The 12,837-nt window shown below is 39.4% G+C and overlaps 1 protein-coding gene across 1 annotated transcript; it reads right to left on the reverse strand.

The window, feature by feature from the left end:
* Positions 1-5,179: 5,179 nt before the first annotated feature.
* LOC107831457 (CBL-interacting serine/threonine-protein kinase 11-like) lies at positions 5,180-6,882 on the reverse strand. The gene has a single exon (XM_016659221.2). It carries the CDS (start codon positions 6,712-6,714, stop codon positions 5,422-5,424), a length of 1,293 nt encoding a protein of 430 aa, XP_016514707.1. The 5' UTR covers positions 6,715-6,882; the 3' UTR covers positions 5,180-5,421.
* Positions 6,883-12,837: the final 5,955 nt, after the last annotated feature.

Below are 12,837 nucleotides of genomic sequence, written 5' to 3' on the forward strand. Positions count from 1 at the left end.
GATGTTACGTGAACCGGGTGGCTCTTCCCAACGATGGATGGCGTGACAACCTTCTTAAGGGATTGATTTCGTTTTCTTTTTGCTTTGATATATAGTAGTAATAAATAAAAGTGTCTCAAGCAGGCTTCACTTGGTACTAAAATATTTACCTTCGACCTCATAGTTAGAGACAAGTTGATTGACAAAGAATAGCTCTAGTTGTGACCTTTAGACTCTTGATTTGACTAAAACAACGAGTGGTTTCTTTGAGCAATTTGTGATCTTCAATCTTAGCTAGGGTTGTTGTGGGCCCTCGACTCTGTTCTCTTTAACAATCCAGTAGCTTGAGAGGTGAGGTATTGAATTGCAAGTCCAAATCCCGTGCCAATAAGTCTAGAACTTGCCCTGAATGTTTGTCTACGCAAAATTCTAAGTGTAACTCGAATTGAGAAGTGATTGTAGGCTCTCCTTGGTCTAATTTGAACTTTGAAAGCTTCTGTAGCCTACCATTATGATATCCCTAGTCAACTCCTTTGAGCCTAAGCCTTTTTCATTCAATAGCCACATTACAAGCCTTTATCTATAATGATCCTCTCTTGGCACCCAATCTTTCCTTAGCATTCATGATGAACAATTGGCAAAAGCATAAGTTTGGGGGAGAGACGAGAAAATTGAAAGTGATAAAAGGCTTTTAAAAAAAAGAATTGATGAAAAGGAAAGGCAATGAAAAGGAAGAAAAGCCAAAAATAAATATGTCATAAAGAAAGAGAAGGTTGAAGGGATTCAAAGAACATAATGATGAAAGGCAAGGAATGATAAGAAAATGAGAAAAATGATTGTCATGAGTAAGAAAGAGTGACGGTTTGTCTCTCTAGTTCCCCTAAGGAAGAATAAAAATGACTCAAAGAGTCAAGAAAGTATGAGCCGAAATGAGAAAATGGAGTGCTTAAGGAAAGATGAAACCATCACAGCTCGTTATGTCCTACCTTGATCCAAAAGCATTCATTACATCCCTGCTAAAGCCCTATATGATTTCAAGTTGAGTGAGCTTACATTAGTGGTGATTTACATAAGGGGCAAGCTTATGGTACTTAGAGTCGGACTTGTGGCATTCTTTTGAGAGTGATGAGCGCACTTCTTCACAATCCTTATTTTGAGTGTTACATTCTAAAAAGTGAGATTTGCTCATGGAGAGTAGAGGAGGAGGAGTTTGGAATCCACAATGACCTACGTGAGAGAGCGAGCTTCGTTGATGAATTATGTCAACTCTTGATGCTCTAGTGTCACATTAGAACTATGGAACTTAAAAGGTCATAACATGACGTTGTTGATAATTCATTTGTATTGAGGGTAATTGTTAGTCCCAATTGATGCTTGATGAAGTCACCTTAGGCCAGCTGAAATATCCTTTTCTTTTTCTTGTGGAGGTGGGAATTACCTTATTTGCTTGAGGACAAGCAAAAGCTTAAGTTTGGGGGAGTTGATAAGTAGGGATTTTAGCCTATTAATTGCTCTCTTTTACTTGTGTTTTGGGCCAAAAATGCGTGAAGGTATTCCCGAAAACTAACTTAATATGCTTGCTTGCAGGGATTGTTCAAAATGAGCCAAAGGAGCCATAATCAACTCATAAAGGAATCAAAACTTGAAAAAAAACAAGACTGGACCAAGAGGTGTGGAACGCGGACCACGACAAAAAAGTGCAGCTGCAAAAGTATCAACGCGGACGCGGCCATTATTTCGAGGTCCGCGATATGAAGAATCAGAGAGATGGTTTTTTGGGCACAAACATGAACGCGGACCACGACAAGAAGATGCGGCCGCGAAAGTACCAGCACGGCCGCGATGGGAATTCCGCGGACCGTGGTTGCTAATGTTCAGAGAGTGCATAATTCAAGAAAAAGTGAGAAGGGCGGTCCGCGTCAAAGTTACGCGGTCGCAGAAGTCTCTCACGCAGACGCAGTGGAAATAAACGGTCCGCGAAACAAAGTTCAACCCAGGTCTAGATGTGAAGAAACACAGACTGCGATCAGAATTACATGGCCGCGAAAGCAAGTGTGCGACCGCGGTCAGAATTACGCGGCCACGAAACTTTTGCAGGAGTATTTTTGTCCGAAAATTTCAGCTTAATATAAATAGATCTTTTTGTCAATTTTAGGTTATGTTATGCTTTTGCTGAGTAGGTGAGATGGCTAGGTTTTCCTTTTTGGGTAATTTTGTACAAGATTTACCTTATAACATTAGATTTTCATCTTTTAATTTAGTATTATGGATTATATCTTCTCTTTATCATTGATTTCTGCTATTATTATGAGTAGCTAGACCCATAGCTAGGGTTGTGATCCGACCCTAGTGTGGGTATTTAATGGGTCTTAAATTTTAGGGTTTGATTGTTTATGGGTTAGTGATATTTAGCCTAGTTCATGCTAGAATTGTAGAATTAGTGGTTGCAAACACTGATTCATGCCTTTGTGACTTAGGCTCTTCTTGAGAAAGAGGGACTAAGTCTAGGAAAACTAGGCTAACAAGGAATTGGGTGAACTCAAGAAATTGATAGCTCCAATAAAAGGGTTAAACCTAGAGATAGTAATACCCGACTTGAGCTAATATCACTTGTATAGCATGAATACCCATTTGGACTTGAGAAAGCCAAATTGGGAAAAATCACTCAAACTACCGAGAGGTATAGAGTGAGTACTTGGGTGTGATAGCTATATTACGACCCCAATCAAATCAAACTCGCCCTAGATTCTTGATACCCATTAGATATCCACCTAGGCGGAAGTCACTACCCTAGTCCTTTTAAACACTTGAAAGCTATCATAAAAAATATTGTACTTAGCTTTAATCTTAGCATACAATAGAAATAGAAATGGAAGTAAAATCAACAGCATCATGTTTGGAAGTGCAATTAGGAACAACACACACATTTAGATTTAGATAAATACCTAATTCCAAATCAATTAACTCCTTGTGAAAATCGATCCCGACCTTGTTGGGTAAAACTGCATCGACCATCCTCGCTACTCAATAGTGGTGTAGGTTTGGCACCGATCAATGCGCATCAATATCACAACACAGTAATCAACTCGCACCACGCGTGCCCATATGCCTCAACAATTCCAAAATTAACAACATCAATATCACCACAATATATAACCCAAGGCTCAATAACAAAGTGTAAAAGAATCTCAATAGCAAATAAAAGGGATGAGAAACAACTCAACAAGGAAAAATATCTCATGAAACAACAACTTCCAATTCAAGTATATGACATAAGCTTGACAATGAAAGAGATAGCATGAAATAGTGACTAAGTCTAAATGCATGAGAATAACTCAACCATAGAAGAAATGGCATGTAACAGCTACTACAAGTAAATGCATATAAGAGTAACTTGACGATAGAAACTAGAGCATGTAATGACAATTTCAATTAAGGAGCATAAAATAATCTGAATAGTACAAATAACCCAAATCCTAAGGGGTAGTTTTTCCCACACAGAGTTAGACAAGATACTTACCTCAAACAAGCTAGATCAATCCACTAATAAGCCCTTCCCGCGCAAATTCAACTCCGGACGGATCGAATATAGCCAAAAATAATTTAATATCATAAATAAAAACCATAGGAAGCAATTTCGGATAATACAGATTTGATCTTTAATGAAAGTCAAAAAGTCAACATTGGGCCCGCACCTCGGAACTTGACCAAACCCACAAATTCCGAACAACCATTCTAATACGAATCCAACAATACCAAAATCATCCAATCCCGACCTCAAATCGACCTTCAAATCCTCATTTTATACTTTAGGAAAGCTTTTACTAAAATCCTCAATTTCTCTAATTCAAATCACTAATTAAATGATAAAAACAAAGATGGAATCATGTATAATGGACAAATCCGCGTCAAAAATACTTACCCTGATCCAAATCGTGAAAATCCTCTCCAAAATCGCCCAAAACCTAGCTATCTAACTCAAATTATGGTAAATGAAATAAAACCTCGATCCAGCCTATTTCTGCCGAGGCATTCCGCACCTGCGGGCTAACACTCGCATATGCGACTCCGCATCTGCAGAAAATTCATCGCAAGTGCAGCTTCCACTAAAGTCCAAAAAATCCGCTTCTGGATACTCAAATGCGCTTCTGCGAAAACAACACCGCATTTCTGGCCCCTCACCAACAGCCCAATATCCACTTCGGCAGTTAGGATCACAGTTTACAATACCACACCGTTTAAGAATATTTTTGAACTAGCCTAAACCTAACACATTGAAAATATAAATTTTAAGTTATTAAATGTATGATATCATTGCAAACATTTTTACTCAATTTATACGAGTCCAACTTAAAGTTAAGTATTACTTTAAAATTACTAGAGTATCTGTGACACAACTCAAAAGATAGTGATTGCGTTAAGGTAAGTGCTGTTTATATATCATACATAATATCGATCCAACCACGCTTATGCATGCTGATGCACTTTCTTGTTGTAGAGGGTCCTTCCCAGAATTGTGACCTACAAAAGAAAAACTGTTAATTTTTATCTGAAATGTGTATCCTCTTTGCTAATTATAAGAATTAACCGGAAAAAAAAAAGAAGTTAGCTTTGATTTGCAGGAAACTTTATTGGGAAGCCGGGTACTAACACAGCTGGCCGGCCCGCATCCATTCTGTGTAATGAAATTTGCTGTTCTGGACAATTATTATTCTATAAGAGACACCAAGACATCCACTTTCAAGTTTCAACTCCATTCGTTTTTATCTTTAAAAATGTAGATAGCAGTATCAAATTTTAATACTCCATACTTGATGATGACTTCCTATTTAATGTTTTAAATTAAATAGGCAGGACTTGCAATGTACTCCTTTTTTTTTTCTTCTTTCTTTTAAGAAGAATTAATCTAAATAACCGTTCACGTAATCTTTTAAATTAAAATAGTCGGTTAATATATATATAAAATTATGTATAATTAATATATAATTTATGTATATCGATTAGGAAAAGTAAGTATTGAATCCGACCGTTAGTTGTGTAACAGTTTCTTTTATACTATAAAAGAATAACTGACATGCTTTATTAAATAGGCAGCTATCATCTGTTAAACTTTGTGGTTTAAATCAAAAAATTTTAGTAGATCACCTACCAAACTTCAACTTTAAAGCAATCAAGAGGGACACAACGAAAAAGAACCAAATACAAAGAAAGGCATTATTAATGCCGTATTATTCCTTGGTTAATGAAACCTCCCAACCACATATAAAAGACAAAAAAACAAAAGATTAATGTATTAACTAGCAGTATGGGAATTTATTGACCTTCCCATTCCGTGTAATTTCTTTTCACTCATATTTTTGTAATTTACAACGCACACTAACATATATTGTAACTTTTCTTTTTTTTTTCCTTTTTCATATATGCATATTTTAATAAATCAATTTAGCTACCGGAAAGCAGTAGTTGACCTAGTATTAGCGGCTTAATTTTATTCGTCCATAGCTCTCTATACAAAGCAGCATCTCCATCTGTTCTTTCAACTTCCACAACTGTGAAACGATCAGTTAAACTGTAAACATCGAGAGACATGGTGAATTTACCATTTTGCACTTTGATCTCCATTCCCCATTCTTTCTTCCTCTTCACTTTAATATTCTCCTTCTTTGCCAACTCCTCCACTCTCTCCATTATTTTCTCCGGTATCCCTTCGACCACTGCCTTTTCTGAATTTTCCATCGGATTACCTGACTCGTTGAATAATCCCGAAAGGTTCAATCCCGACGAAAATGAAATTAAATCGAACGCGTTCATTGATGTTTTCTTAATATCATCATCATCTTCCAGCTGCTCCTCATTTGCAATATCCTCTTGAAAGAATTTAATACGTTTAAGACTTTTTCTGAACCAGGGATCTTTGATGATTTCATCAATTGAAATTCTTGTCATTGGATTAGTATCTAAAAGACGAGATAAAAACCGTTTGAGATCGGTTGACATCCATTTAGGACATCGAAACTCGCCTTTGTAAATCTTTTTGTACATGACCATTAGGTTTGGATCGTTGAATGGAAGGTAACCAGCATTTAACACGAAGAGAATTATCCCACATGACCAAATATCCACTTTTTCTCCATCGTATCCTTTTTTTGTTAGAATCTCTGGTGCTACGTATGCTGGCGTTCCACAAAGCGTGTATAAAAGCCCATCTTGTTGTACTTGCTCCGTCAACGCACTGAGCCCAAAATCGGACACTTTGAGATCACCATTTTCGTCAACAAGCAGATTTTCTGGTTTCAAATCACGATGGTACACCCCACGAGAATGACAATATCGTACGGCTAATATGAGTTGCTGGAAATATTTGCGGCTCAGATCTTCGCTGAACCGACCCTGCTTGGAAATTTTGCTGAATAATTCACCTCCTTTGACAAACTCCATGATAAAATAGATCTTTGTTTTTGTCGCAAGAACTTCGAAGAGTTTGACTATATGGGGGTGACTTAATCGACGCATAATTGAGATTTCACGTTTGATGTTTGTCATCAAAGTCGGGTTGGCAATTCTCTTCTTGTTGATAACTTTGACTGCAACGCTTTGACCATTTCTAATGTCTCTAGCGTGGTACACTTTGGCAAATGCACCACACCCAAGTAACTTTCCGACTTCATATTTACCAAATAGGCAGCTCTCTGAAGGGGCCGTATTGGCCCCGGAAAATTGTTCGATTTCAGGCATCGGTCTAGACCGATCGATGCCTTGCGATCGAACGGGATAGTTTTGTGATTTGTGATGAAGAACAAGTAAAAGGAGCGATAAGCTCGAAAATGGGAAATGGGAAGGGGTTGCCTATTTATTTGTAGATGTAGTGAAAATGGTTGAATCAGAAAGTTGTAATCCTACGACTTTAGCGGCTTTGTTGGTTTTATATATAGGGGCCTTTTGTTTTTAACATCTTTTTTTTTGTTAAATAAGTAACTGATTAATTACAGAATAATTTGCCTCCACATAAATCCTTCGTTCTCTCTTTCTTCTCTCCTTTGCTACTAGTGGATGAGAAATATTTTAGTTTTTTCTATTTGTTTTTAAGTCAACCAACTGGAAAGTTCTCGTTTGCTATTGTTTAAACGTGTCAACCGCTTATTTCATCCATATATAATTCTGAGCGAAAATGTTTCTCGTATTTAATTTGTTTTTTTTTTTTTTTGCTCGGGGAATAATTAGTTGCTTTTATTTTATTGTGTCACTGCGCTAACTCGCTAGCGCTAGCGCACTATGACTTTTCAGCCTCCTGCAGGTCCCTTCATTCCCTCCGCCTTATACGGACTTAAAAGAGTACCTAAGACGGATTAGTGGTTTATTGACTCAAAATCCTAGCCACGGGGTCGTGATGACGCCTAACATCCACTTGTTAGGCAAGCCAACATGTCATGACCCAAAATTCCAACCACAAGGTCGTGATTTCTCCTAACATCCGCTTGTTAGGCAAGCCAATTCTAGTTAATCACTTAATCAATTTTTCACAATTTAAAAGTAAATGATTAAGAATTTAAGTCTGAAATACTCATAACATATAAATCTAAATCCATCACAATCTAGTCTACAATCAGAAACTGGTGTCACAAGTACATGAACCGCTAAAAATGCTACAAAGAAGGTCCGAAATAAAATACAATTGTCCAAATGAAATAAACAGTATAAAAGATAAGAAGGGCATTTCAGGGTCAGCAAACATCGTGCAGCTCTACTTCACGTTTCCGGATAAATGACATTCCGAGCAAGCCTCCACTAAACGTTGTTGGGACCAACACCAGAATCTGTACAAGAGGTGCAGAAGTGTAGTATGAGTACAACTGACTCCATGTACTCCGTTAGTGCCGAACCTAACCTCGACGAAGTAGTGACGAGGCTACAACAAGGCACTCACTATAAACTTGTATGAGTATAAGTAAAAACAATAGCAGAATATAGAAATAATGATTAACATGAAAATCGAAACAAAAAAATACATAACAGAGGGCCCCATAATATCATATATGCTCAAATTTACAATACAGCCTAGATATGGAACCAACAGTCAAGATCAGTCATTATATAACTTCTCTGTTGCAGTGCGCAATCCGATCCACACATATACATATACCAATACCGTTGCAGCGTGCAACCCGATCCCATATACAACATCAATACCGTTGCGGCGTGCAGCCCGATCCCAAACATCATTTTAATATTCGTTGAGGCGTGCAACCCGATCCCATATATATATATATATATATATATGTCAGGTCCCTGTCTCGACTACAGTACAACTATCAGTAGAGGCTTGTAGATATATCCTGTCAGTTAGTGCAGTATGCTGGCCTTGTAGGCCTTGTATGTATATTTTGTTAGTTTATCAGTTGTAGTAGTTATGACGGCCTTGTCGACCCAACTTTCTATTGATGTTTAGTCAAAGCTAGTATCCATTTTGGTATGCTCGGTCAAGTGAGGCATCGGGTGCCGGTCTCGCCTCCCCAGGTTTGGGGTGTGACATCAATGAACACAATGACAAAAGAATCCAGATAAGGCTGGAACACATTATTTATCAAATGCATGAAAGATGCTGGGGAATTAGTCAAACCAAAAGACATCACAGAAAACTCATAATGTCAATAACGAGTATAAAACCCGTCTTACTGATGTCTGAAGCCCTAATCTTCTACTAATGATACCCCGAACTCAAGTCAATCTTCGAGAACACCCTAGCTCCCTGAAGCTGATCAAATAAATCATCAATACATGGCAGTGGATATTTGTTCTTGATGGTAACCTTGTTCCACTGCCTGTAGTTACACATTCTCATAGACCCGTCCTTCTTCTTTACAAACAACATCGGTGCACCCCAAGGTGATACACTAGGCCTGATGAACCCCTTATCCTGCAACTCTTGTAGTTTCTCCTTCAATTCCTTCAACTCAGTAGGAGCCATGCGATACAGTGGAATAGAGATAGGTTGAGTGTCTGGTGCCAGATCACTACCGAAATTAATATTCCTATCGGGTGGCATGCCCGATAGGTCTGCAGAAAACACATCCAGATACTTCCTCACAAATGGAACTGACTCAACGTAGGAGTATCAGCACTAACATCTTTGACAAAATCTAGATACGCCAAAAATCCCTTCTCAACCATCCATTAAGACTTCAAAAATGAGATCACTCTGCTAGGAGTACAACCAAGAGAATCGTTCCATTCCAACCTCGGCAACCATGTCATAGACAACGTCATACTCTTAGCGTGAAAATAAAGAATAGCATGGTACGGAGAAAACTAATCCATAACCAAGATCACATCAAAGTCTACCATATCTAACAATAAAAAGTCTGCCCTCATCTCAAAATCGCATATAGTGACCACAGAGGACTGATATTCTTGATCCACCACAATAGAATCCCCAAACGGTATAGATATATAAACATGGGTAGCAATAGAATCACATGGCATATCTAGAAAAGAAACAAAGTATGATGATACATATGAATAAGTATAGCCCGGATCAAACAATACCGAAGCATCTCTGTGGCACACAGAAACAATACCTGTAATAACATCATCAGAAGCGACAACCTCTATCTCCCTGGAAACGCATAGCATCTAGCCTAACCTCTACTAGACTGAGCTCTCCCTCTAGAACGGCCACGTCCTGGATGACCTCCACACCCGAGCTGGTTGAGCGGGTAGTGTAGTAATCCGCACAAGAATCATAGTCTGACCTCTCTGCTGCCTTGAACATCTATGAATATGGGGGAAGTATTTCCTGGCATTCCCCAAATCCCCACACTCGTAGAAACCTCTAATCGAAAATGACTACGGGTCCTGAGTCGGACTCCGTGAACTAGAATATTTACCAAAAGAACCTGGTACCGATGAACCCTGAATAGATGGAGCACAATGAGAACTCTGCGCTAGAATTGCACTGAATGATGATTGAACATAATCTCCTCGACTGGGTGGTGGTGTATGATAAACTGGCCTACTAGAATGGCCTCTCCCAAATCGACCTCGACCTCCAGAGGAAGCACCACTGAAGCTACTTGAATGTCGAGACCTCTTGTCCCTACCGTGCATCATCTCTCTAGTCTCACTACAGATGCGCTCAATATGATGTGTTATCTCTACAGCCTGGTGAAATAAAGTCCCGCTCTCTGCCTCTCTAGCCATAGCAAGGCAAATAGTGTGGTTAAGACCATCAATGAATCTCCTCACTCTCTCCTTCTATGATGAAGTCAAAACAATATCTTGACAGGACAAATCTGTAAACCTCATCTCATACTCGTTAACAGACATCTGACCCTATAAAGATACTCAAACAACCTTCTTAGCACCTCTCTCTCCTAGTGCGAGGCACAACCTTTTCCAAAAAGGCCCTAGAGAACAAAAATCAAGTAAGAGGAGGTGATCTTGCTAGTTTGCCCAGCTCATAGATCTGTCACTACCTCTTGGCTAGACCCTACATATGGAAGGTGGTGAAGTCAACTCCATTGGACTCAACTAGTCCCAAATTGCGCAGAATCTTGTGACAACAATCTAAGAACTCCTAGGTGTCCTTTCAAGGTGTACTGCTGAAGTGAAGAGGATGAAACTTTGTTAACATATCCAGCCTCTTCAACTCATCAGCTGAAATCGCGGGCCTATCCTCAGTTTGCACGACAACAATAGGCTGAACTCCCCTAACTGGTAACACTCTGTGGGTCTGATAAACATAGTCCATCTGCTCTGGGTACAAATAGCTGAAGTTTGCGCTACACCCCCTTATTAGGAAGTAACTGGTGTAGTTGAAAATGTCCCAGCCCGAGACAAACTCTCGAACAAACCAACCATACGGACCAAAGCGTCCTAGACAACTGGTGTAGTAAGTAAAACCTGGGGAACCTGAACTGGTCTCACCAGCTTAACATAGTTAGGAATCTGCTCCTCAAATAGTAGCTAGTGGTGGATCCACAGCAGCTGCTCGAGCAGGGGCCCTAGCTGTAGCGCGTGATCCACCCACGCCTCAGCCTCGGCATCTCGCGACCCTAGCCTGGGGTACTGGTGCCTGCTCAACTGTACCGGAAGAAAGTATCCCACCATCTATGAGAGAATAGAAAAGCAAAGATTCAAAATTAGGGAAAAGCAAATCTGCACGATAGAGAATGAAAGAAAGAGAAGTTTTCCTAACAACCTTGTAACCTCTCGAAGATAAGTACCGATCCGCATGACTCTACAAAACTTGCTCATGACTCATGATACCTAGGCAACCTAGTGCTCTGATACCAACTTGTCACGATCTAAAATCCCATTGGGATCGTGATGGCGCCTAACACCGCTTTCTTCGAAAGCAGACATCAAATATGACGACAATAACATCATGATAATGGCAAAAGGAAAAACAACTCAAGTAATAGCAGGTTTAACATTATCACATTAAGAGAACAAATCAGCATGCTTTTCAAGTACATCAACCATGGCATCAATGTTTTCACATAAATCACCTAAACATGGATTTATCAAATTTAACTGCAATACCAAGATCTAAACATCAATAGAGACATCATGTACCAATTAGCATGAGGAAAATATAACACCATGCCTGAATGACAAGTATACATGCTAAAATCAACAACATCACAATTTAATCATCAAGTATAAAAATCTCAACACATTTAAAGTGCCTGGAACAAGTACCCCTCAATCATACTCTCAGCACACTCACGCTGCCTGAAAAAATGCTCCTGAATCATCATACGCACGCACACATGCACACACGCACACACACACTCAGCACCATACGGGTGTCGGGAATAAGCCCCTCACTAAGCACATATCAATTGCCTGCGCTCACAAGATTATTTTTTAACTCCGTGTAATGCCTCAAACTTGGGGAGGCGTGGCTGGAACCCAGTGCCCTGGCCCGAGCGAACCACTCTATAACTCATGATCGTTTGATGAAAACTAGAACATACATAGGCCGACTTGGCAGAACTCATTCTTTATGTAACTTTCATGGGCCAACATGGCCACAACTCGTAATGTATAAGTATAAGTGGGAAAATGTTGTATCAACGAACCTGTGTCTACAAAGCGTCTAAGAGTATTTGACATCAAAACATTGTCGGGACAGGTCCCCAGCCTACCCATAAGTCTGTAGCAAAATTCTGACACGATAACTTATAGACTCGGCTGCACTCCAAATGAAGTGGAGTCTTACCGATCCTTCGTTGAATGCTAAACTCGTCTACTATGAGGACTCGTTAAGCTAATTACCTACACCTGCAGGCATAAATGCAACATCCACAACAAAAAGGACATCAGTACGAATAATGTACCGAGTATGTAAGGCAGAACTAAAATATAACAATATGTCAACATCAATGAAAGTGATATAAGAATCAACCTGAACCTCTGAAGTGCCACTAAGGGCTATGATATGCATACTAATTATACTTATATATTTGATGCCTCTCTTTGGGACTATTATCCATATCGCAACATGACTGCCCAACTAATCTATGGTAACTGCTCGATCGGCCGTAGCGCGGTGGTAAATACATGACTGTACGGTCGGCCGTAACTCGATGGTAAATGCGTAACTGCCCAACCAGCCATAGCTCGGTGGTAAATACATGACTGCCCGACCGGCCGTAGCTCGATGGTAAATAAAGATACATAACTGCCCAACTAGTCGTAGCTCAGTGGTAAATTAAGATGCATATATCATTACATTTTGAACATTAACATCATTATCGTATGCGTCAATAGAGACTTAGGAAAATACTTAGACATGCTTTGAGTTACATAACTGATGAAAATAGCTAGAATACTACTACCACCATTCCAATGATC

The sequence above is a fragment of the Nicotiana tabacum genome, chromosome 2, assembly GCF_000715075.1.
Source record: "Nicotiana tabacum cultivar K326 chromosome 2, ASM71507v2, whole genome shotgun sequence".
Classification (NCBI taxonomy): Eukaryota; Viridiplantae; Streptophyta; class Magnoliopsida; order Solanales; family Solanaceae; genus Nicotiana; species Nicotiana tabacum.